The 23,891-nt window shown below is 41.4% G+C and overlaps 1 protein-coding gene across 1 annotated transcript in view; it reads left to right on the forward strand.

The window, feature by feature from the left end:
* LOC134668778 (lysophosphatidylcholine acyltransferase) overlaps nt 1–9,062 on the forward strand; it is a 60,978-nt gene extending 51,916 nt beyond the window's left edge. The window contains exons 4-11 of the mRNA XM_063526237.1: nt 214–326; nt 662–816; nt 1,103–1,240; nt 2,335–2,460; nt 3,674–3,815; nt 5,412–5,513; nt 6,657–6,798; nt 7,271–9,062. Coding sequence (XP_063382307.1) covers nt 214–326; nt 662–816; nt 1,103–1,240; nt 2,335–2,460; nt 3,674–3,815; nt 5,412–5,513; nt 6,657–6,798; nt 7,271–7,356 — 1,004 coding nt within the window. The 3' untranslated portion in view covers nt 7,357–9,062. The remainder of the gene's footprint in view (nt 1–213; nt 327–661; nt 817–1,102; nt 1,241–2,334; nt 2,461–3,673; nt 3,816–5,411; nt 5,514–6,656; nt 6,799–7,270) is intronic.
* The last annotated feature ends 14,829 nt before the right edge of the window (nt 9,063–23,891 follow it).

The raw sequence follows: 23,891 nt of genomic DNA on the forward strand, positions 1-23,891 counted from the left end.
GACTTAATTTCAAAACTTATTATTATAGTCACACCAAGAAAAGTCTGCAGCGGATTTGATAGCCCACGCAGTGTAAGTGTCGACGTTTAAAATAACACGTGCACTGCGTGGGCTATCAAATACGCTGCAGACTTGTCTTGGTCTGACTTCTATCAAAGGTACCTATCATGTTGTTATTTAAACGACATCTCATCCAATGTTACCCTTTTCCAGAATTGATAAACTACACCCAACCTGTGTACGTCTGGCGGGATGACCCCAACTCCAGGGCCAACACCATTAAGGAGATTATCCAGCGAGCCACGTCTAAGGAGGACTGGCCTCAGGTATGTGATATTACTGATAATGTGACATTTGTAGGTACACATCATTATTTAATAATGGACCGCGAGCCAGGAACAAATTTCCAGGACCAATCGCCTCCCGGGTGATAACTCGTATAAAAATAGTATCGCCTCCCGTTACTTTGTCAGATGATAGTTTAGATATTATTATAAATTTAAAAAACCATCAGCCGGTTGTATAGCAGTGGAAAGACCGTCAGCTACTTGCATAAACATGTAAAACACAGCTTTTAAAGGAATTATTCTAAATTATCATTTTTGATACTCGTTGCTGAATATACTGATAAATGACGTCACATATCATCATCTATTTCCAGATCCTGATCTTCCCAGAAGGAACCTGCACAAACCGCTCCTGCCTCATCACCTTCAAGTCCGGCGGCTTCTACCCAGGTGTACCCGTACAGCCGGTCACCATCCGCTACCCCAACGCAAGGGACACCGTCACCTGGACCTGGGAAGGACCTGGAGCGTAAGTGTAGTACTTCTACCCAGGTGTACCCGTACAGCCGGTCACCATCCGCTACCCCAATGCCAGGGACACCGTACCTGTACCAGGGAGAGCCCTGAAGCTAAAGTAGTTTCTATTTTCGTAAAACTAGGTCTGAAATTCTTGGAAGGAATGAATAAAGAATTTGAAATCTAGTACGGAAAACGGGGTCCAAACATGTGTTGCTATTAACATAAGTAGCCTCTGAACACTTACATTTGTTGACGAAGGCTTTTATTATTCTAATTAATTGATCTTGCAATTCCAGATTGAAGCTGCTCTGGCTCACGCTGACGCAAGTCCACAGCTCCTGTGAGATCGAGTTCCTACCCGTGTACTACCCGAGCGAGGAGGAGCGCCGGGATCCCAAGCTGTACGCCAGGAATGTACGCGACGTTATGGCTAAGTGAGTACTTAGCTTATTTTGTTTATCTATGTGTAGTCAAGGCATGGAATATCGAGACGGACTAATTTCCAAAAATGTATACATTCCCTTATTGCTCAAACACTAAGCTAGTATGTTATGTACAGCGGGACTAATACACTTCCCTGCGGTACTCCTAATATTTATTAGCCCTTTTATTTTTTACTTTACCCTTATTTGAGACGATTCTATGATCTCTGCCAATCTTATATGAGATTAAATTTGGTAAATATCTCGCATTGGCATGAATTCTTTAGACACTGATCGACATCGACGATTCATCTACTTACATAATCAAACGCTTTTATAATATCCATAAGTATGTACGGAGCATTTTATATGATAGTTTGTTTGAAAAGAAGTATGTACCTACCTACTGCTCTTATTGCGTTATATTCTTTCAATGATAAGAAGAAATGATAATATCACATGTCAGTTAATTTTCTACCTATTCTTTGCTATTTTTAATCGAGATATTATCGAGATTATAGCGGCACATTTGCCAGAACTGTCTAATCAATGTCTGTTACGGTCATTGCAGATTCGTCGCGGCCGTGCCGTAAGGTCGCAGTTATTACTTAACTTTACGCTAACAATAGAATCTAGACTAAATATCTGTTGTCTGTTGACCTTGTCTTGAATTTCGATGCATGTGTCTCAAGGACAATGAAATTTGTGACCCGTTTTCTTTGCTTTTGAGTGTACATATGTAATTCGAAATTTTGAAAGGTGGAATAGGCATAATTGAGACAGGTTTAATGAGAACGAAACTAAGTGAAGTGATAATCGATCATCCTTGTTGTTTTCATTCTGGTATTGGTTCTCCAGTCTATTGGTGCCACAGGTCACAGAAGAGTTTGCGCTATAGATATTCACCGCGATAACTCAACGCGGTTTTCTCATGATGTTTTCCTTCATTAAGCAACAAGATAATTTTTAAATGATATTAAGTACGTTACTGCCAAGAAACTCATTGGTAACAACCGGTATCCGAATCGTTTCGAAGCTGTAAACTTTACCGTGCGGTGGTAGCCGTTCGTTTGGAAACGATATTCAAAACATTAAATTGTTTCCAGAGCCCTCGGTGTCCCAGTGTTGGACTACACATACGACGACTGCCGATTAATCGCCAAGGCTAAGCAGCTGGGCATCCCGAGCGCCCCCTCCGTGCGAGAAGTGGCTGAATTGAGAGCGCAACTTGGGTAACCTAAAGTCTTTTATGTTCTTTTTCTTTTGGGTTATATTTTCGTTTTTTTTCGATGTGTTATTGTTGTTGATTCCGTACTAATAATTCACCAAGTCCGCCATTAGTAATTATTTTTGTGTTTTGTGAGAATTTTAAATGAATAAACGTCATTCAGTATGACCTACATTCACCTATCATCTCCTATCATCATGACTTTAGTTTTTTAGCATTAGGAAGAACTTGAAAGCGGTATTGACATATTTTTTAATCGAAAACTCTTTTTCAAAGATCAATACTTATGAAAGCAGAAGAATATAAATGGTCGTATTAGATTCATAATTTGATTGTTACATATTTGCCGCAACTTATTTTTAATATGTGTTTTTTTAATTACGTAGGTCACTCGATAAGTTTAGAGATACAGAAAAACTATTCAAGATATTAGCACTATTTATATTACATTTTTTCAAAATAATCTCTATCATTCTATATTCAAAGTTCCTTTCATCTAAACCAACTTTGAAAACATTTTTGCCAGTCTTGATCCGATAGGGCAGAAATCGCAACTTCATCGGTTTGTTAGAGCAAACGCGGGATCTAACGACAACAGAGCTTCCTCACTCCAAGATATTGATGTAGGATTATATTAACGCCCCCCGAATTGACCGCTAGGATCTTCTCTATGTCCTTGTATGTTATTCGTGGATCTTCTCGCACCAACATTTCAGTAGTCCACACGTTTTCTGCAGTTACTGCTGTTTGCGGGCGACCACTTCGGTGGTCATCTTCGAGGCTGGTTTTACCCCGTTTAAATTCGTTGAACCATCTAAAAACTTGCCCGTGAAGGAGCAGAATCTCCTAACGCTGACTGCAATCGTTGCAAACACAATTGTTCAGATAAACCAAATTTAAAATCATAAAATATCATAGCACGCAAATGTTCGCGGTTAGGCTCCATCGTTTCAAAGAAAAAACGCGGGAACCGCTTTGGAAAAATGACTGTAACATATTCATTTTTTAAATTGGAGCGAATCGGCAACTTGTGTTTTATTTCTAAATAAATTTGCTTTTTAAAAACATATAATTCAGGTGCGTTCCATTTTCGATTTCGAGCATCTCAAAACTTATCGAGTGACCTACGTAAAAGACACATCAAGATCGTTTACCTTATTTCTAACGAACGAACTATGGCTTCGAACCACGTATGTAAGGTTTTGGTGACACTCCAGGCTGGAGCGGTCGCAGATCGAGCTGCAGCTGGTGTCGCAGGGCGGGGCGCGGCGCGCGCGCTGGCTCGCCGCGCAGGAGTGGGCGCGCCGGCTCGGCGTGGCGCCGGCCGACGCGCAGCGACTTGCGCAGCTCTTTATACAGGTGACACTTTAGTTGTAACAAGACTTAGGGCCCGATTCGAATTTGAAATAGACATCTATTAGATATCTTTTAGACATTACCAAGATACGATAACGATATGGTTAAGATCTAACCTGTCAAATTTGACATTTGCGCGATTCTGGAGATACTCTTGAACGATTTCCACAGGATATGACTTAGATATCCAATTCACATCTAATAGATATCTTACTCTATGTAAAAGTGACATTGGTTGCCCGAATTGCGCTGCAAAAGAGAACTAGTTGATATCTAAACTATAACGTATCTAGAATGAATCTAGTACGTGTCGTCTCTTGTGAATATCTTGAAGTTCGAATACGGCAGTTAGGGCCAGTTGCACCAACCACATTTGCCAGACTGATCAACGTCAGCCGGCGCGCCACTATGAAACATTCTATACATAAAAATTTTGCGTACTCTTTAACGACACGAACAGTTTAGTGCAACCGAACCTAATATGTAGGAAATCGTACGATCGTATCGATATATGTCCACCCTAAATATTCCACGCATCACTTACTCTCCCCAGTCTCCCTAGCAATAAATCTTAACACTTCTCCCATGGTTCATCTTACTCCATCTGACCTTATAGCACTTGCCAGAAAACGTAATTCAAAATTACTTTCAATGAAAATAATTTAATTTGTTTATTTGTTTTATCTGTCGCGTAAACGGAGAACGCTGGCTCCATTCCAGCTCTAGAGCTGTCCAGTCACTGGAGGCCTTGTTATTTTTTTGAATTGTAAACTTCTTTAGCGGCACTGTGCACTTTTTGAGGTGGGAAAAAATGTTAAACTCGAGACAGCGTAAGGCGTAACCCTCTCTTTCTACCGCGCGGCGAACATGTATTCCTGAGCCTGCTGTTTCGTTTAGGCGGCGCAGGGCGCTTGCGTGACTTCATGTGTGACGGACAATGTCATTGTGTTTTTCTTTTTGATTTAAATGCCGTCTAGTGAGTTTCCCTCAAACTGGTATTAATATAACTGTAGTACTCACAGTGATGTGCTTAGAGGTTTCAAGTAATGCGACGAAATAACGCTAGATGGCGTTAACCTCAATTATACATAGTGCTGCAGATATTTTGCACTAGATGGCGCTGTTATTAATATTTTGAGTTACAATGTCGTTGAGTTTTCACTTCTACCGGCACTCCCGGAGTGCAACCCGTTGTTAGGGTTCTGTACCCAAAGGGTAAAACGGGACCCTATTACTAAGACTCTGCTGTCCGTCCGTTCGTCCGTCCGTCTGTCACCAGGCTGTATCTCACGAACCGTGATAGATAGACAGTTGAAATTTTCACAGATGATGTATATCTATTGCCGCTACGAATATAACTCAACAAATACTAAAAACAGAATAAAATAAAGATTTAAGTGGGGCTCCCATACAACAAACGTGATTTTTGACCGAATTTAAGTACTTGGATGGGTGACCGTTTTTTTTTGCCTTTTTTTTGCATTATGGTACGGAACCCTTCGTGCGCGAGTCTGACTCGCACTTGGCCGGTTTTTATTTTTCTTTGGTATATGCCATTTACATATCTCGGTTATATGTATAGGTGTTGTATGTTTCCAGCCGTCGAGCGGTCTGATCTACTTCCCGGACTACCTGCTGTGCGCCGCCTTCCTCATCACGCAGCACCAGCCGCTCACACAACTCCTCTCTTACGCTTTCAAGGTAGGTATATATGTCGGCGGCCGATCGTAAGATCAGGCAGATCGTAATGTTCCTGTGTAATGTTTTGACGCTCCGTCGACTCAGGGAACGAGTCAAAGATTTTCACGTTTCACGATATGCCTAGGAATTTCACGATATGCCTGATCTTACGATCGGCCGCCGACATATATACGCCGTATACTTTTGTTTATACAAACTCTTATTTTACTTGCAATATTTGTATGACAAGGTGGACTGACGACCTGGTAAAGGTCGCGGGAGTCCGCTGGATGCGGGTGGCGCAAGACCGGTCGTTGTGGCACTCTTTGGGGGAGGCCTATGTCCAGCAGTGGATGTCCTCTGGCTGATATGATGATGATGTTGATGAATGTTTGTATGTATGTATTTTCGGGTTAAATCTTGCAAGCTTAATTAGGCCTAATATTTCCCACTATTGATTGAGCCGAAACTTGACATACCTACCGGCTGGTACGGATGGACTGCAACCCGACTGCAATTTGCCTGGGAACTGCATGCTGACTGAATGTTTTTCTATAAATAACCCCTTTTGAAATTACACTCAATCAATAAATGCCCTTACCTAATGGCTCCTCTACACGATGCGCCAGCCCCGGCCACTCCAAGGGACGCAGCCATGCGGTAGAATGAGATAACTATATCACTTGCTCCCTCTAACGCAAAATGCGTCCCTTGGAATGGCCGGCGTTGGCCCATAGCCTTAAAAAAGTAACTGTCACTGCCTATGGTACGATGGCCGCGGGCTGAACGTCTGTTGTTGTGGAAGTGAAGTAGTTATATTGTGTTTGAGAGGGCATTGCCGAGCCGGTTTTTATGTTTAGGTATTACATAGTTATATACATACTAATTTATCATTTGATATTTACCAGTTGCTTTTCGGTGAAGGAAAATATCATGAGGAAATCGGACTAATCCCAATAAGGCCTAGTTTCCCCTCTGGGTTGGAAGGTCAGATGGCAGTCGCTTTCGTAAAAACTAGTGCCTACGTCAAATCATGGGATTAGTTGTCGAGCGAATCCCAGGCGCCCATGAGCCGTGGCAAAATGCCGGGATAACGCGTGGAAGAAGAAGAAGATATTAATTTAACACACTATAATTTAGACACTATTCTTTCCATATTTCCAGATATACGACAGCACGGGCACGGGTCGCGTGAACGCAGCAACGTTCGAGGAGATCGCGGGCCGCTGCCTCGGGCTCTGCCAGGAGGACGCACACAACACCTTCGGCCAGGCCGACCTGGACGAGAAGGGCTGGCTCACCTATGGTAACGATCACATAAACACCTGCCATCACTCTGCCTGGCAACATGTCATGTGTGTGCAGCTTATGTTGGTACCTTAGATCAAAGACATATGTAACTTCGTATAAGTTGAATAAAGTCTAAGAAAAAAACGTGCCTCGGAAATCAAGAAAAAGTCATTCTCGGATAGATGGCGCACACACCTTTGGCATATGCTCGGCTAGATGGTGTGACGACACCGTTTCATATTTAACAATTTTAACACATATATATCAGTGAATGAACATGGGTCAAAATGATATAAAAATAATAAAATCATTTATAAATCCATATTTATTCATTTTTTTGATAATTTTATACGTATTTATTTTGAGTTATAGTCGTGTGTCGATAGATGGCAGTAAATTAACAGTGACTACAACATTTACTATGACAGGACCCCTCTATACTATCTATTCTTTTTGCTTATATTAATAGTTCCAAATTGTCTTTCCAGATGAGTTCATCGCTTTCGCCCAAAAGAAGTCTTTCTTCTCGTTCCTATTCGCTTGCGAGTCCGCACCGAAGCCTAAATCCCAGTGATCCGAGCTGACCCCCGTCACCACCGTCTCCGGCCAACTCGACAGCAGCATGGCGTGATCTGACGAAACCAGACTAGGGCTCATTTAGACGATGCGAGAACTCGCAGGCGAGTTTTAGTAGGTACATTGCGGGTATTGTCGGTCGGTTGAATTGGACGTAACCAACAATCCGCAATGTAACTAAAATCGCATGCGACTTCGCGCGCCGTCTAAATCAGTCCTAAAAAGAATCAGATTCGAAAGAATTATCATCTGCCTCTATTATTAGGTGGGCCGTATGCTTGTTTACCGCCGACGTGGTATAAAAAAAGAATGCCGTGGAAATGCCTACGAGAGTTTCGTCCACTTCAATAAAAGGTGAATTGAGGTAAAGGCTCCTTCACACAGGCGCGTTTTCCGGGGCGTGAGCGGGGCGCGCCGCTTTTACATATAAAACGCTCACGCCCCGCCCAGAAGACCTGCCCGTGTGACGGATCCTTAAATCGGGGTAAAAAAAACTAGATTTATGTTATAGTTTGGGATTGGGACTGTCGCATTCCAAACATAGACAGAGAGAATCGTGCTGTCAATCTTCGTGTATTCCTACTAGGACACGCCGCACGATAGGAGTGACGTATACCTAGGTTAAAGGTAAAATACGAGAACTTAGTTAGGTTACATGGGGTGAGATAAACATTCCTCATACTGTTTCCCTTGCCCTAAGCAAAATAAACAATGTTGCTTTTACCCCACATGAACTTATCTCCAGTGGCAACATCAACGTATTTATTCCATTCGGATCTTAAAATAATGTGGGTTAAACTTCGGTCATACGGCCAATTAAGAACAACATTTTGTAAGGGAAACGCACTGCCGGCCTAGCCAAGGTTACAATCGCTATCGCTTCGACAACGAAAAGCATTATGTCTCTCTATCACTCTTTCATATTAGTGTGACAGTGACAGTTGCGTTTCGTTCGCTACGAAGCGTAAGCGATTGGCATTTTGGCTACGCGGCCTGGTGCTCGACGCGGTCCCAGTACATGTCATTATGAAACTTAAGTCATTGTCAATAGAGGTGACAGCATTGGGCATTAGCATGTCGAGCACTAGTACCTTTACTTTTACTTTACCTTATCTATGGAATTATATCATTTTACATTATTTTAAGATCCGAATTAAATAGACCAAAATATATTATATCTTTTTTGTACAAATGGAAGTGAGTAAGTATATTGTTGAACAACGGGTATGAATAACTACAAATTATTAGAACTGTAAGAGTTAGGAGTAATGCTTTTATCTGATTTTATATTCAGTGGCATGAATTATAAGCAAGTACAATTTGTTCTTGGCATTAATTATGATTTTAATTTATTTATTAAATGTAAAGCACATGAGAATATATATTTACTCATAATTTTATCAGGTCTATAGAGCCAGACCAAGAAGAGTCTGCAGCGGATTTGATAGTCACGCAGTGTATGTGTAATTTAAACGTCAAACTTCTATGAAATTATGATGTATAAATAACACTTACACTGCGTGGGTTGTCAAATCCGCTGCAGACTTTTTTTGGTGCGACTCTAGCGACGTTTCGCGGATGACAGATGTGATGTTATGATTTAATATACGTTCGAAACGCGAAAGTTTTAAATGTTACAAATAAGTATAGATCTTGAAATTATTCGATAGAGGCTACTTATTTATCTATTTATCTATATTATATAAAGCCGCAACCCGATGATTAATTGACATGATTGTTCTCCCAGAAGGAGGTTCGTGGGGTATTCGAGTTTGGTACGGTCGTATAGGGGGCGGTCTGGTGACCTCCAGAAAAATCCGACTTTTGGTCTACCGCTTCCGGTCAGAAAAATGTACGACGGCCCGGCCAAACGGTGGGAGGTAGGTGGAGGGTGCTCGACCAAATGTCATAGAGGGACCCTGGCAGTTTTTGAAGCCACCATTTTTTTTTCAAAATGGCCGACTTTTTTTTTAAATTTTTTTCAAGTTTGTCCTAGCGCGCTGAAATTTTGGTCACAGAATCTCATAGGCTCCTAGATTCCTACGAAAAAAAAATTTTTGGAAAAATGCTCTAATTGTTGGAAAACTGGCCACTTTTGTTTTGTATGGCAACTTTTAAACGGTGCGAGACAGGTGGGGGGTGCTCGACCAAATGTCATAGAGGGCCTCGAGGCAAAACAAACTGCATTAAAAAAAATTCAAAATGGCCGACTTATTTTTTTTAATTTTTTCAAGTTGGTCCGAGCGCGCTGAGATTTGGCATGGCCAGAGATAGAGGCCTTTAGATACCTACGAATAAAAAAATTTTTGGAAAAAATCCAAGATGGCGGAAATAATGAGCATTTTAATTTTGTATGGAAACTTTTAAACGGTGCGAGATGGGTGGGGGGTGCTCGACCAAATGTCATAGAGGGCCCCGAGGCAAAACAAACTGCATTTAAAATTTTTCAAAATGGTTGACTTTTTTTTTTTAATTTTTTCAAGTTGGTCTGAGCGCGCTGAGATTTGGCACGCGGCAAGCTTGCGGGCCCAAGATTACCATGTGAAAAAATTTTTTTGGAAAAATCCAAAATGGCGGCGGATACGGGCCAAATTCAAATTTCTAAGTAGGTTAAGCGAGCCCGAAGGGCGAGCTTCAGGCTGGGAGGCCGAAGGCCGACCTCGCGGAGGGCCGTCAGGCCCGGAGCTTGACCCCGAATGTCCAAGCGTGCCCCACCCCCAGTAATTTTGGGCGAGGCCGAAGGCCGAGCTGCGGGAACGACGAACAAAGCAAAATTCTATACAAAAAGTGTGTTAAGCGAGCCCGAAGGGCGAGCTTCAGGCCGGGAGGCCGAAGGCCGACCCCGGCGGAGGGCCGAAGGCCCGGAGCCTCCACCCCGACTCCCAAAACGCGAGGCCGAAGGCCGAGCTGCGTGAATGCAGTTCCTGCAAGCGTTCTACAAAGTCAACTGTCTTGATAAGCGAAGCCGGCGGGCCGAAGGCCCGACGGCGGAGCGTCGAGGCTCGCGAAGGCCGAAGGCCGAGCTCCGCGTAGGGCCGAAGGCCCGAAGCGTCACACGAGAGGGGGAAGTTGGAGCTTAAACACGACCCAATAGGAAAAGTGTCTTAGACAAGCGAAACGGCGGGCCGAAGGCCGAAGGCCGTAGGCCCGACGTGAGCTTGTCAAGACACTTTTACTATTGGGTCGTGTTTAAGCTCCAACTTCCCGCTTACGCCCCAAAGCAAAACCAACCCTCCAAGTGTTTTAATAAGCGAAGCGGCGGGCCGAAGGCCCGACGCTGAGCTTCGAAACCCAGCGAAGGCCGAAGGCCGAGCTCCGCGTAGGGCCGAAGGCCCGGAGCGTCCCTTTCGATTTCCCAAGCACGCGAGGCCGAAGGCCGAGCTGCGGGAATGAAGTGCTCTCACGCGGATCTTTTCGTCTTAGCAAAAGTAGAAATTCATTTAATTTTCCCTTTGGAAAACAAACTACTACACAATTACAACAGCAACAACAACATTACCAACAACAACACATCAACAACAGCAAACAACACGCGTACCGCGGGGCCCTCGGGCCCCGCGCACAGGGCAAAATCTAGTCTATATTATATAAAGCCGCAACCCGACTGATTGATTGACATGATTGTTCTCCCAGAAGGAGGTTCGTGGGGTATTCGAGTTTGGTACGGTCGTATAGAGGGCGGTCTGGTGACCTCCAGAAAAATCCGACTTTTGGTCTACCGCTTCCGGTCAGAAAAATGTACGACGGCCCGGCCAAACGGTGGGAGGTAGGTGGGGGGTGCTCGACCAAATGTCATAGAGGGACCCTGGCAGTTTTTGAAGCCACCATTTTTTTTTTCAAAATGGCCGACTTTTTTTTTTTAATTTTTTCAAGTTTGTCCTAGCGCGCTGAAATTTTGGTCACGGAATCTCAGAGTCCCCTAGATTCCTACGAAAAAAATTTTTTTTGAAAAATGCTCTAATTGTTGGAAAACTGGCCACTTTTGTTTTGTATGGCAACTTTTAAACGGTGCCAGATAGGTGGGGGGTGCTCGACCAAATGTCATAGAGGGCCTCGAGGCGAAACAAACTGCATTAAAAAAAAATCAAAATGGCCGACTTTTTTTTTTTAATTTTTTCAAGTTGGTCCGAGCGCGCTGAGATTTGGCATGGCGAGAGATGAAGGCCTCTAGATACCTACGAATAATAAAATTTTTGGAAAAAATCTAAGATGGCGGAAATAATGGGCATTTTAATTTTGTATGGCAACTTTTAAACGGTGCGAGATGGGTGGGGGGTGCTCGACCAAATGTCATAGAGGGCCCCGAGACAAAACAAACTGCATTTAAAATTTTTCGAAATGGCCGACTTTTTTTTTTTAATTTTTTCAAGTTGGTCCGAGCGCGCTGAGATTTGGTATGCGGCGAGCTTGGGGGCCCAAGATTACCATGTGAAAAAAATTTTTTGGAAAAATCCAAAATGGCGGCGGACACGGGCCGAATTCAAATTTCCAAGTAGGTTAAGCGAGCCCGAAGGGCGAGCTTCAGGCTGGGAGGCCAAAGGCCGACCCGGCGGAGGGCCGTCAGGCCCGGAGCTTCACCCCGAATGTCCAAGCGTGCCCCACCTCCAGTAATTTTGGGCGAGGCCGAAGGCCGAGCTGCGGGAATGACGAACAAAGCAAAATCCTATACAAAAAGTGTGTTAAGCGAGCCCGAAGGGCGAGCTACAGGCCGGGAGGCCGTAGGCCGACCCCGGCGGAGGGCCGAAGGCCCGGAGCCTCCACCCCAACTCCCAAAACGCGAGGCCGAAGGCCGAGCTGCGTGAATGCAGTTTCTGCAAGCGTTCTACAAAGTCAACTGTCTTGATAAGCGAAGCCGGCGGGCCGAAGGCCCGACGGCGGAGCGTCGAGGCTCGCGAAGGCCGAAGGCCGAGCTCCGCGTAGGGCCGAAGGCCCGAAGCGTCACACGAGAAGGGGAAGTTGGAGCTTAAACACGACCCAATAGGAAAAGTGTCTTAGACAAGCGAAACGACGGGCCGAAGGCCGAAGGCCGTAGGCCCGACGTGAGCTTGTCAAGACACTTTTACTATTGGGTCGTGTTTAAGCTCCAACTTCCCGCTTACGCCCCAAAGCAAAACCAACCCTCCAAGTGTTTTAATAAGCGAAGCGGCGGGCCGAAGGCCCGGCGCTGAGCTTCGAAACCCAGCGAAGGCCGAAGGCCGAGCTCCGCGTAGGGCCGAAGGCCCGGAGCGTCCCTTTCGATTTCCCAAGCACGCGAGGCCGAAGGCCGAGCTGCGGGAATGAAGTGCTCGCACGCGGATCTTTTCGTCTTAGCAAAAGTAGAAATTCATTTAATTTTCCCTTTGGAAAACAAACTACTACACAACAATAACAACAGCAGGAATGGACTGCTACCAACAATGTGGATTAGGTTAGGTTAGAACTGCGACCCTCACAGAAACGGACGGCTACCAAAAAAGTGGGTTAGGTTAGGTTAGAACTGCGACCCTACTAGAAACGGACTGCTACCAAAAAAGTGGGTTAGGTTAGGTTAGAACTGCGACCCTCACAGAAACGGAAACAACACGCGTACCGCGGGGCCCTCGGGCCCCGCGCACAGGGCAAAATCTAGTTAAATATTTGTAAAGCCTTAAATTGTGACGTTCTACGGCAAAAGGTACCTTGTAGCGGCTGGCGGTTACGTCGCATAGCGCCGCAATAATATTGGAGCGACGTTAATAATAGCGTAAGCGCCAACCGCCATAAAGTACCTTTACCCGAGGAACGTCACAATTAGTCATTCCTTAAGAATGAGAACTATTATTAATTGGGGTGATTTAGAACACGAGGGTAACTATGAACAAGGAAAAAAGGAAGGAAGTACCCAATGTGACATTAGTTTGCTTATTGCCAATGTCAGGGTCATATCCACAAGTTATCTCCATTAGTTTTAAGTAATAGCGTTTCAAGTCATCCCGTGCGTCCCAAACTCCCGCTTGACGATACTATGTAAGTTTAAAGGCCGAGCCACACCGGCTTGCGTATGCGTGACGTGCGCGTGTGCGTGCGCTAAAATGTTGGAGCCGCACACGCACACGTCACGCAAGCGGTGTGCCGTCTCTCATAAGGATCTGTATACTACAACGCCGCACGCGCACGTGCACGTCACGCACACGCAGCCGGTGTGCACAGGCCTTTAATTCTAATCCTTGTGGCTCAATCAATAAGCCAAATAGGCTTATATCTAAAACTTAAGTCAATTCTTCGATTTATATTTTACTGGATTACAAATAAAGATTTTCTTTTGATTTTGTTTAGATTGCATACGTAGGGCAGTAAAGCAAGAAATGTCTCTATTCACAAAAAGTAATAGTTATAGGCCGAGGCGAAGGCGAGGTCGACAAACATGTGATCTGAGGCTTTCTTATTTACTGGTGATGTGTATACCTACTATTTTTCTGTACGACGGAGATGGAAAGCGGCAAATTCGTTTATGGCTCCTCTATACGATGGGCCAACGCCGGCCAGTACAAGGGACAATTTATGCGTTAGAGGGAGCAAGTGATATTGCTATCTCATTCTACCGTATGGCTGCGTCCCTTGGAGTGGCCGGCGCTGGCCCATCGTGTAGAGGAGCCATTAGCGCAGCGGATCGAGAGTTGACGCTCTCCGTCCGGATCACGGAAACAATGTAATACACTATTACTTTTGTATTTTTATTACCAAAAAGTAATCATGCATCGCCATTTTTAAGTGTGATACTTAATCGTTCAATCAATTCTAAATTTTGCTAAATGTATTCTTATAACAAATAAATGTAGAATGTAGATTTAGGTTGTATTTATAGTTTAAAATGCTCATAGTAAGTAAGATTAATGTTTTTTGAATGAGGTAATCGTTATAGTTTTGTAAAATGAGGCTAATCTTTCCTTTAATTTTAAGCCATTCCCTATACTTCTAGCTAAAATTACATAGACGTTGTACCTAGTATTTATATCTGTAGTTTTATGTAATTGTAATTTTATATTGCGATTATTTGTAAATATAGCTTAATACGTATAGCTTCCATTGTAGCCAATGTAAGTTCTTTCTTTATTGCTTTAATTTTTTTTCCATGAATTATTTAACACCGAACATTTAAAAAATGCATTAAATACCTAACATGTAAGTATGAACAAAAAAATTGGTGTATAATTCACATGACCCTTCGACAGCAAGGGTGGTAAAAAGGGTATTTTACCGTAAATTACCCTCTCGTCGTGAAAGAAATCTAGATAAGCCATTTTTGGCCCATTCCCATAGTAAGAGTTGTGACGCGCGCGGCTGCAGGCCAATATCAAGCTTGGTGCCTTCCCACAAGGTTCACGATGGCACGACAGCCATGGCGTTCAAATGGTTAAAGAGTTAAATATAATTATTTCTTTCACTCTTTGCAATGAGACTTTATATGTGACGTTCCACTGCAAAAGGTACCTTGTGGCGGCTGGCGGTTACGACGCATAGCGCCGCAATAATATTGGAGCGACGTTAATAATAGCGTAAGCGCCAACCGCCATAAGGTACCTTTACCCGTGGAACGTCACATATACCTCTCAGAACTATAGGTACTTGAGTTTATATGTAGAAGGTAGATATTACATTTGTGACTCTATTTGCAATTTTATATTGCTTATAGAAGATGCTGTGAATATTGCATTAGATTGAGATGTCTCGTGATAGTTTTACTATTTTTAGAATATAATACGGGCTTGTACTTTATTAATTCTTCCTTTTTACTTCACTTCCCGAGTCAGCCATTTTTGTAGATGTTTTTTTTTTGTAATTTATTATTTATTTGACACAGAATTTCAAGAAAATTAATAGAATAAGACATATGTAGTCGATTCGTAATGGGCATAAACGAAATAAGGTTACGTGCGAGAAAGATAACATCTTTTGCGTTGAATCGAATAGTAAGTAGTTTTCACATATAATAAGTGGCAAATGGAACAAATGATGACTGAACGTAAATATATATTAGCTAGAGCTACACTCAATGTAAGAAAGAATGAAGATATTACAAATTCTAGAACACTCCACACTAATCATTTTCAGAAACTTCTTACATTATAATATGGATCATTAACTAGAACGATATTACTAGAAATAAAGATTTCATGCTATTTTTTTCATAACTTTGTTCGACTTAGTGGAATCTTATTTAATTACACAAACGGGTCTACCGAGATATATATAATTTCAATGTTGTCATTGTTTCTAATTTCGGGTAGTTTAGTGGTGTTTTATTAATATCTTTGTTGACATTTGCTGGGATGTCAGTCTTTCCGTGACCACAGCTGGTGCAACTCAGCTGAAACGTCAGAATTAAAGGTAAAAACCATGAAATTATATCGCGGTGGACCCGTTTGTGTAATTAAATATGTGTACAAAACGCGAGAGTTTAAAGTGTTTTTGGAAACTTAGTCTTACTTACACAACTGTACCTAAACCTACACGACGTATTATTGTTTACTGGCCTCTCCTTACCGTGCGATTACTATACAAAAGTATTCACTTGTACATATTGTGCAAATGGACAATTATGATCACCCAGTATTATATAAAATAGCAGATTGTTATTTAATTTATTTGTTGTTAACATTACTTATATTACCGTTTAATTATTTAATATGAGATTAATTTGCTGTTGATTTACTATATTTTTTTTATTACTAAGTATACCTATTGGTTTACTAGTTATATTTTCTCCTTTGTCTGCAATTACTTGCTTTCCAAAAACTAGAACTTCCACATTTAAAACACTATGTTAGGCGGTATTTCCTCAGATTGTCAACCAACTTATTAATAATTTATTTGTTTTATAATCTTAGTATTACGTTGTAGCATTCCTTTGTTATTGTTGTTTCATTTTAGGATGGATGTATAAACTGCTGAAATAAATAAACACTGTTTAGTATTGCGACGTTTTATTTTGGAAATACCTGAAAGAGCGCGGGCGCACGCAGCGGGCGCATAGAGTTAGACCAAGAAAAGTCTGCAGCGATTGTGATAGCATACGCAGTGCAAGTGTTATTTTAAACGTCAAACGTCTATGAAATTATGACAAACAAATAACACTTGCACTGCATAGGCTATCAAAATCGCTGCAGACTTTTCTTGGTCTAACTCTAGTAGGGTGGAAAATCAAATTTTAGGGTAGGTTCCGTTTTGGTCTATCTATTTCGAGTAGTTTAAAGTAAATTCTGGATAGTGCAATTTTTTAACGTTTTTTAATAATTTTTAGACCAATTAGTGAAAATGTTATACAGCGGAACCTCGATATCACGAATCTGAAGAGAAACGTCAAAAAGTTCGTGCTAACCGAGTTTTCATCTTAAAGAGGTTTTGAGTTACAGAGGTGAAATGAATGAAAATTCGTATTAGAGAGGTAATTATACATTATCAAAGGTAGGGTCATTATTATTTCATTATATAGTAGTATACCCTATAATGGACGTGGAACTAGTAAAGGGACAAAAAACACAATTCCTCTAAAATAAGTATCTAAAAGTAGTTTATAAACACTGGATATATTTTTATCATAAATAAGAGTCCTAGAGCTGTTTATGTTTGAATTTTTATTAAATTTGGTTATTTTTTAAGAAATGTGCGTCAACCCAAAAGTTGTCGTGCCACTGAAAAAAAAAATCACTAAGAATTCTTAACAACTTCGCTAAGAGAGGTGAGTTAATTTATTAAATTTCAATTAATTAATACTTGGTGAAAACTACAATGTTTTTGTTAATTGCATTTACCATGAGACAAGGTATACAACACACTATGCTGTGACTCCACAGTTGTAAAAAAATAGTGGTGTTTGGCCCAATCCGATTATAGGAGCTGTAAAACTACATACCTCCTTAACCTCCTATGATGGGACAATTGACATAATGATATTAATGATGCTTGCCATGCCATCATTTTATGTTTAAACAATACAGAAGTAAAATGTAGTTACGAAATATGTTAACCAGGAGGTATTCTCGGACTTCGGATAAATTAATATCGTTTTTCCAAACTTTTATTTAACTTGCCCTGGGTCAAATCTTGGTAGCTGAATTTGAGCCACTTTTCGATTTCCAATTCAGTTGAAATTTTGTGTAAGTACGTAATTAAGTATGCAAATCGGATGATAATGCAATATTATGATAACATGGACCTGATCTGATGATGGAGACAGGAGGTGGCCATGGGAACTTTATCGCAATAAACCCTAACTATACTGCAAAACGTAAATCAAGACCAAAAAAAGTAAGAAATGTTGCCACTTTTTTACTAGCGCGTCTTGTATTTATGTACAAATAAATAAATAAAAGTACTTTTTTAAATAGTAGGAGTAAAATTACTAATGAATAAATTATCTTAGCGTGATTATTTATCAAAAGGAATTTACAATTTTAGAAACAAATTATTGCAATGGCAACATTGTCTCACTTTTTTTGGTCTTGAATTACGTTTTGCAGTATAATTGTGGTATATTAGAATTGTCGAAATGGATCTAATACAATAATAATTGACTGTGGAAAGAAAAATACATTCAGCGATAAAAGCTTATACCAAAAATTGATGTTTTTGCCATAACTTATTCCCCATTTCAATATTTTATACCGATAGAGCAATGTCCATTATAGGGGGCTCATTACTGTATCTACGTCCATTACCGGAGGCCCATTACTGGAGCTTTGGTGTCTATGACTGGAGAAAAAAAACATAGTTTTAATTTGTTAAGTATGTGGAAACTCATTGCAGTATCTTTGATACAACACGCCTAAAACATCAAAGACGAATAGGACTTTCATCTTTTAACACGCTAAGCGGTAGACCATTTACATGTATAAGGGAAATATAAATACTCCAAATTTCCTCTTAAATGTCCCATGACTGGTGCTGTTACTATAATATAATGTATTAATTATCATTTTGTATGGGGACAGTGAACATGTTAACCCGCTCGCCCGCTCCGTGCACGCGCGCCATCTAGCGGACGCTCTAAGAGTTCTAAGACAATGTTTGTCCCACAAGCCTTCTTCAAATATCTGCGAGTCCAGTAAGTATATTAATTAAATATCATTTTGTATAAAAATGTAATTGTAACAACTTATTGTAACCCATTATTCTGCAAATAAACAATCATTCATTCATCGAGTTTAAACTGTTGTGAGACATACTAATTACTAACATTGAATAATTTTACGGTTTAGACTCACTTGTTTTTAGTCACTCGCGCGACATGTTTCGGAGAGCTTAGGTCTCCTTTCTCAAGCACTAACAGTGCGAACATGTCGCGCGAGTGACTAAAAACAAGTGAGTCTAAACCGTAAAATTATTCAAAATCATTCATTCGATCAAATACATGGGTCGGAGCAATTAAACCGTAGACATTTAAATAAATAAATAAAATGCGTTTATTTTCATACAGCAAGGTCCATAGTACTGATAGTAGGTAATAGGTACTTAAGATATCAAATAAAAATAAAAATTAAAACTTAAAATGACCTATTTTATGGATTTAGTTTAAATTAGTTGCCTTCTTGGTTTTAAAGTTTATATATTTAGAATAATTTCAAACATCAAGGGTAATACATATATATAACATTTATTTCTTCTTCTTTTTCTCGTACAGATTCTCGGGATCGAGGGACGTTACCTCCATGGAGTCCGCAGGTAGGCTGTAAAGTGCTTTGTTTTCCTAAAAAACAAACACCTCGGTTAATTATACAGTGTGGAAAGATAAGTCGGGCCCTGGAGGGAAACTGCCTCAAATCCTTAAGCTGGCTCATTTTACTTAAAGGAAACATTCCTTTATTTTTAATAAGAAACAAAACTAGTAGTAGGTACTCAAGATTTTTTTAGACAAGCGATACTGAAGAAAAAAAGCAAAATCTTAGAATGCAGTTTTGTTTCTTTTTAAAAATAAAGGAATGTCTCCTTTAAGTAAAATGAGCCAGCTTAAGGATTTAAGGTAGTTTCCCTCCAGGGCCCGACTTATCTTTCCACACTGTATGTTGATTGACTCTTACCCGATGGCCATCACGCCCATGACACGCACGCTCAGGGCCTGTTTTTGAATTTCGTGTATTTCATTTTTTTTTTTTTATTTATTTAAATATGAAACAAACGGTCATACAAAAAATATTGTTACATTTTCTTCTCTTAATCTAGACCTATAGTTTCCATTTTTATTAAACATTTATTTATATACAAGCACGAAAAAGTACCTATCTTGGCTTAAGTTCAGCTGATTAGTAAGAGGTTACACTGAGTTTGCGAAGTTAAAAGTTAAGTATACATAAAACTCAATGAGATACAGTGAAACCTGGTTAATTGGCACCTGGATAAATGGAAAACCTCAATAATTGCAACCAAAAGTCCGGTCCCGGTCCCTTGAGACCAAAAGGCCTCTATAATTGAAATTTTGGAACCTCTATAATTGCAATTTAGATTTTAGTGCTTTTCGTAATTTTGCCTCTGTAATTGACCACATCGCAACTAAGACCTCTATAATTGAAACTGTGCTAAAAAAACCGTTATTTTTGCTCTCCTTTTTACCTCCATTATTGAAACGAGTCTTACTTATTACCTCTGTAATTGAAATAAGGTAGTTGTAGACAGCAGAAACAATATATGTATTAATAGCAATGATCATTTTATTTACATCTTCATCCCGAATTCAATTTATTTATTGGGTATCTATCACATAGCCTGTAGTAGGTGAAATACTTTTAATTAAATCAAAAACAAAGTATGCTTTTTACATTCTAATAAAACATTCTTCTACAAATCAAGGGATTTTTTTTAAACCCAAATGATTAATAAGAAAATAAAGTAGTAATTAATGTAGTGTAAAAGTACAAGTATAGACATAAGCAATATAAAGACCAAAAACCCAGAACGTAAGCGTGTAAATCTACTTTCAAAGGTTATTTGCACCTCCATAAAAGAAATTTGTCAGAACGCAACCTCTATTAATGAGGACCTCTATAATTGACACAACGTTTTTTTGAACCTCGTTAATTGACATGACCTGCTTAAATGAAAAACCTGGTTAATTGACAAAAAATGGCCGGTCCCTTGAGATTGCAATTATCCAGGTTCCACTGTACTTGTTTCGTTCAATAATATCTCCACTACCAATGAGTTTTTCGGAACTAATGTACGAAATATCATTTGATATTTACCAGTCGCTTTTCGGTGAAGGAAAACATCGTGAGGAAACCTGCATACATCTGCGAAGAAATTCAAAGGTGTATGTGAAGTCCCCAATCCGCATTGGGCTAGCGTGGGGACTATAGCCCAAGCCCTCTCGCGTTCGAGAGGAGGACCGTACCCAGCAGTGGGACGTATACGTAGGCAACTCTGAATATCTCCACTACTAGGCATTAAAATTCTACTAATAGTATTGAAAACGAGTGGTCAATAGTGTCAATACCACTCGATTCCAAATTGCTATCGCTCGTATTTCAAAAATTTGCATGTCGCCGTTTTCCACCTATTTTCGAGTGAAGAAATCGAGCGATCGAAATTCAAAAATGGTACCCCGGCGTCAGGAGCGTGCGCGTTCGGCGCTGACGTCACAACGGCGCGATTCAGGAATAGTTGTTTACGATACAAGTGCGGAAAAGAGGAATGCGAATTACCTATTCGCACGTGTATCGTACAACGTTTTACAGTACATACCCTTGGCCCTTTAAACTTTTGACATACGCACGGAAAGTGCTGTTTCCCGTAAATGAATTAGAGATTGACTAGATATGAAATAGAAAAGATAATTTTTCTATCCATTGACCGAGCACGCTCGTGACGCTCGAACTCTCACACGCGTATTGGGGAAACGAGATAATCACAAGATCTAGAGACGATAGCGATCAACTAGATTTACATTAGATATCGACTAGATGTGACTTGGATATCTAAGTCATAACTTATCGAAATTGTTCAAGAGGACCTCCAGAATCGCGGAAACGTCAAATTTGACATATCTATCTTACAAATATCTTTAAATTATCCATATCGTAACTTGTTGAGGTCTAGTGGAGATCTAATTTATTTTCGGAATCGAGCCGTCAGTGCCCTGCGTTCCGTGGCCAAGGCACTGGTGCCTGCACTACGGTAGATGTCGCTAAGGGTCCCCTTGACCTATAATATGGTGGAAAGATTTGCTGGCTAGGGATGAGGTCTTGGTGGCTCAGATGGCAGAGCGCTGGAGTATCGATCCAGAGGCCGTGAGTTCAAGTCTCACCCGAGACAGTAATTTTTCCACTTTTATATTTATTCATGTACTTACCTAATGTTTTCATCTAACCTCAACTGGCTTAAGGAGCCATTTGAGGGTAGATTTTGTTTACTTTTATTTAAATACCTAAAGATACAGAGTATAGTAAGTTTATTTATTTGAAACCTGATTAAATAAATCTCGCTCAATGGGAAAAAATCCTTGCAGGCCCTCAGGCCTACCGCGAACCACGTTTACGTGTTGTCTCCCTGTCACACTTCCGTACGAATTTACAAGTGCGACAGAGAGGCATCACGTCAAACGTGGTTCGCGCTAGGGCCTCTGTTCCCAGCAGTGAGCCGTATAAATATAGGATGAAGTATAATTATCATTGTTTATGAGATAATTTTGCAGCAAGAACGCCAATGTCGGTCAAAATCATTGGCATAAATATCTAGGGGCTGGCTTTGCGGGCAATAATAATGAGGCATGACAGGGGCCAGTACAGCGGTGTGACACCGCTACAACGCGATTGGTCGATTCGATGAGTTCGCATCACGCGCGCGATTTGTTGACGAGTTCGCAATTGGTCGTAACTAGTTGCCTTAGACTGCACGATTAGCTGGAATTCGTGAGTACCATTTTTGTGCCCCATTAGCCCGTCCTAGATATAATTATACGGCAATGGTCAAAATAGAATACTTACAACAGCTGCGTGGTAGTGTGCATCGCCGTCCTTGAGGCGGTTGTATAGTAGATATATTAACTCCGTGTTACTGTTCACGTCGACCAGTATGTTCAGCAACTTGTGGTAGTGGAACACGTACCTACAATCATAGATATAATACGTTACATAACTGCAACTATAATGGCCGCCCGCGAAACGCATGAAACGTCGTCGCTAGGCGTAAAGCGGTATCCAGATGGGACTGATCAAATAGGTCGATTTGATCAGAAATGAAATTGGCAGCAATCTCCAATTTAGTCACCAATTTAACATTTATGGTGATATTAGAGCGCTCTAAATTGAAAAAATGCCCCAGAACGAAAATACTGACCTCGAAAATTGGTATTCTTGCGTCAGCACCTCATTTTATCGGTCATTATCGGCGGTTGAATTCGGCGAGTCAAATTGGCGTAAGCGTCCGCACGTCCTGATTCGATCGGGCAATTTAATCAGATTAGCGAAATATTGACTAGTCTGGATACGCCTTAAGGCCCGACTTTTTAGATACCTACGCATCAAAAGTTAATCAAAGCCAGGCGTGGCTCACTCCGCGATTTCGTCGCTTTGCTACAGGTAGCTATAAGTAAGTACATCCGTTCCACCCCAATTTTGGGCAAAGCCATAAGCCGCGCGTGGCGCTGTCGCCACCTAGCGGTCATATCTGTGCTGATCGTAACAAACGCGTTTTGTTAGAGAGCGAGTCTTCTGTACCTAGTACTATTACTTATTCTGTGTCAAAGCTTACCACAGCATGGAGACATAGAGAGGCGTCTTGGTCATCGTAGAGTAGATGGACGCCGCGGTGGTCCTCTGCTCCAGCGTGTTGCCGAACAGCAACCCGATTTATTCTGTGTCAAAGCTTACCACAGCATGGAGACACTGAGAGGCGTCTTGGTCATCGTGGAGTAGTTGGACGCCGCGGTGGTCCTCTGCTCCAGCGTGTTGCCGAACAGCAACCCGATTTATTCTGTGTCAAGGCTTACCACAGCATGGACACACTGAGAGGCGTCTTGGTCATCGTGGAGTAGATGGACGCCGCGGTGGTCCTCTGCTCCAGCGTGTTGCCGAACAGTAACCCGATTTATTCTGTGTCAAAGCTTACCACAGCATGGACACACTGAGAGGCGTCTTGGTCATCGTGGAGTAGATGGACGCCGCGGTGGTCCTCTGCTCCAGCGTGTTGCCGAACAGCAACCCGATTTATTCTGTGTCAAGGCTTACTACAGCATGGAGACACTGAGAGGCGTCTTGGTCATCGTGGAGTAGATGGACGCCGCGGTCGTCCTCTGCTCCAGCGTGTTGCCGAACAGTAACCCGATTTACTCTGTGTCAAAGCTTACCACAGCATGGAGACGCTGAGAGGCGTCTTGGTCATCGTGGAGTAGATGGATGCCGCGGTGGTCCTCTGCTCCAGCGTGTTGCCGAACAGCAACCCGATCTTATACACGGTACTGTTTCTGTACCTGTATCACATTCACTGTTTAAGGTAAACCTACTAGTGCTCGACATTTTTTTTATTCGTAATAATGGCTTCTCTGCTACCAGGGCACTTTGCCAATGTTAAGTACATATAAATAAA

The sequence above is a fragment of the Cydia fagiglandana genome, chromosome 11, assembly GCF_963556715.1.
Source record: "Cydia fagiglandana chromosome 11, ilCydFagi1.1, whole genome shotgun sequence".
NCBI classification, from domain to species: domain Eukaryota; kingdom Metazoa; phylum Arthropoda; class Insecta; order Lepidoptera; family Tortricidae; genus Cydia; species Cydia fagiglandana.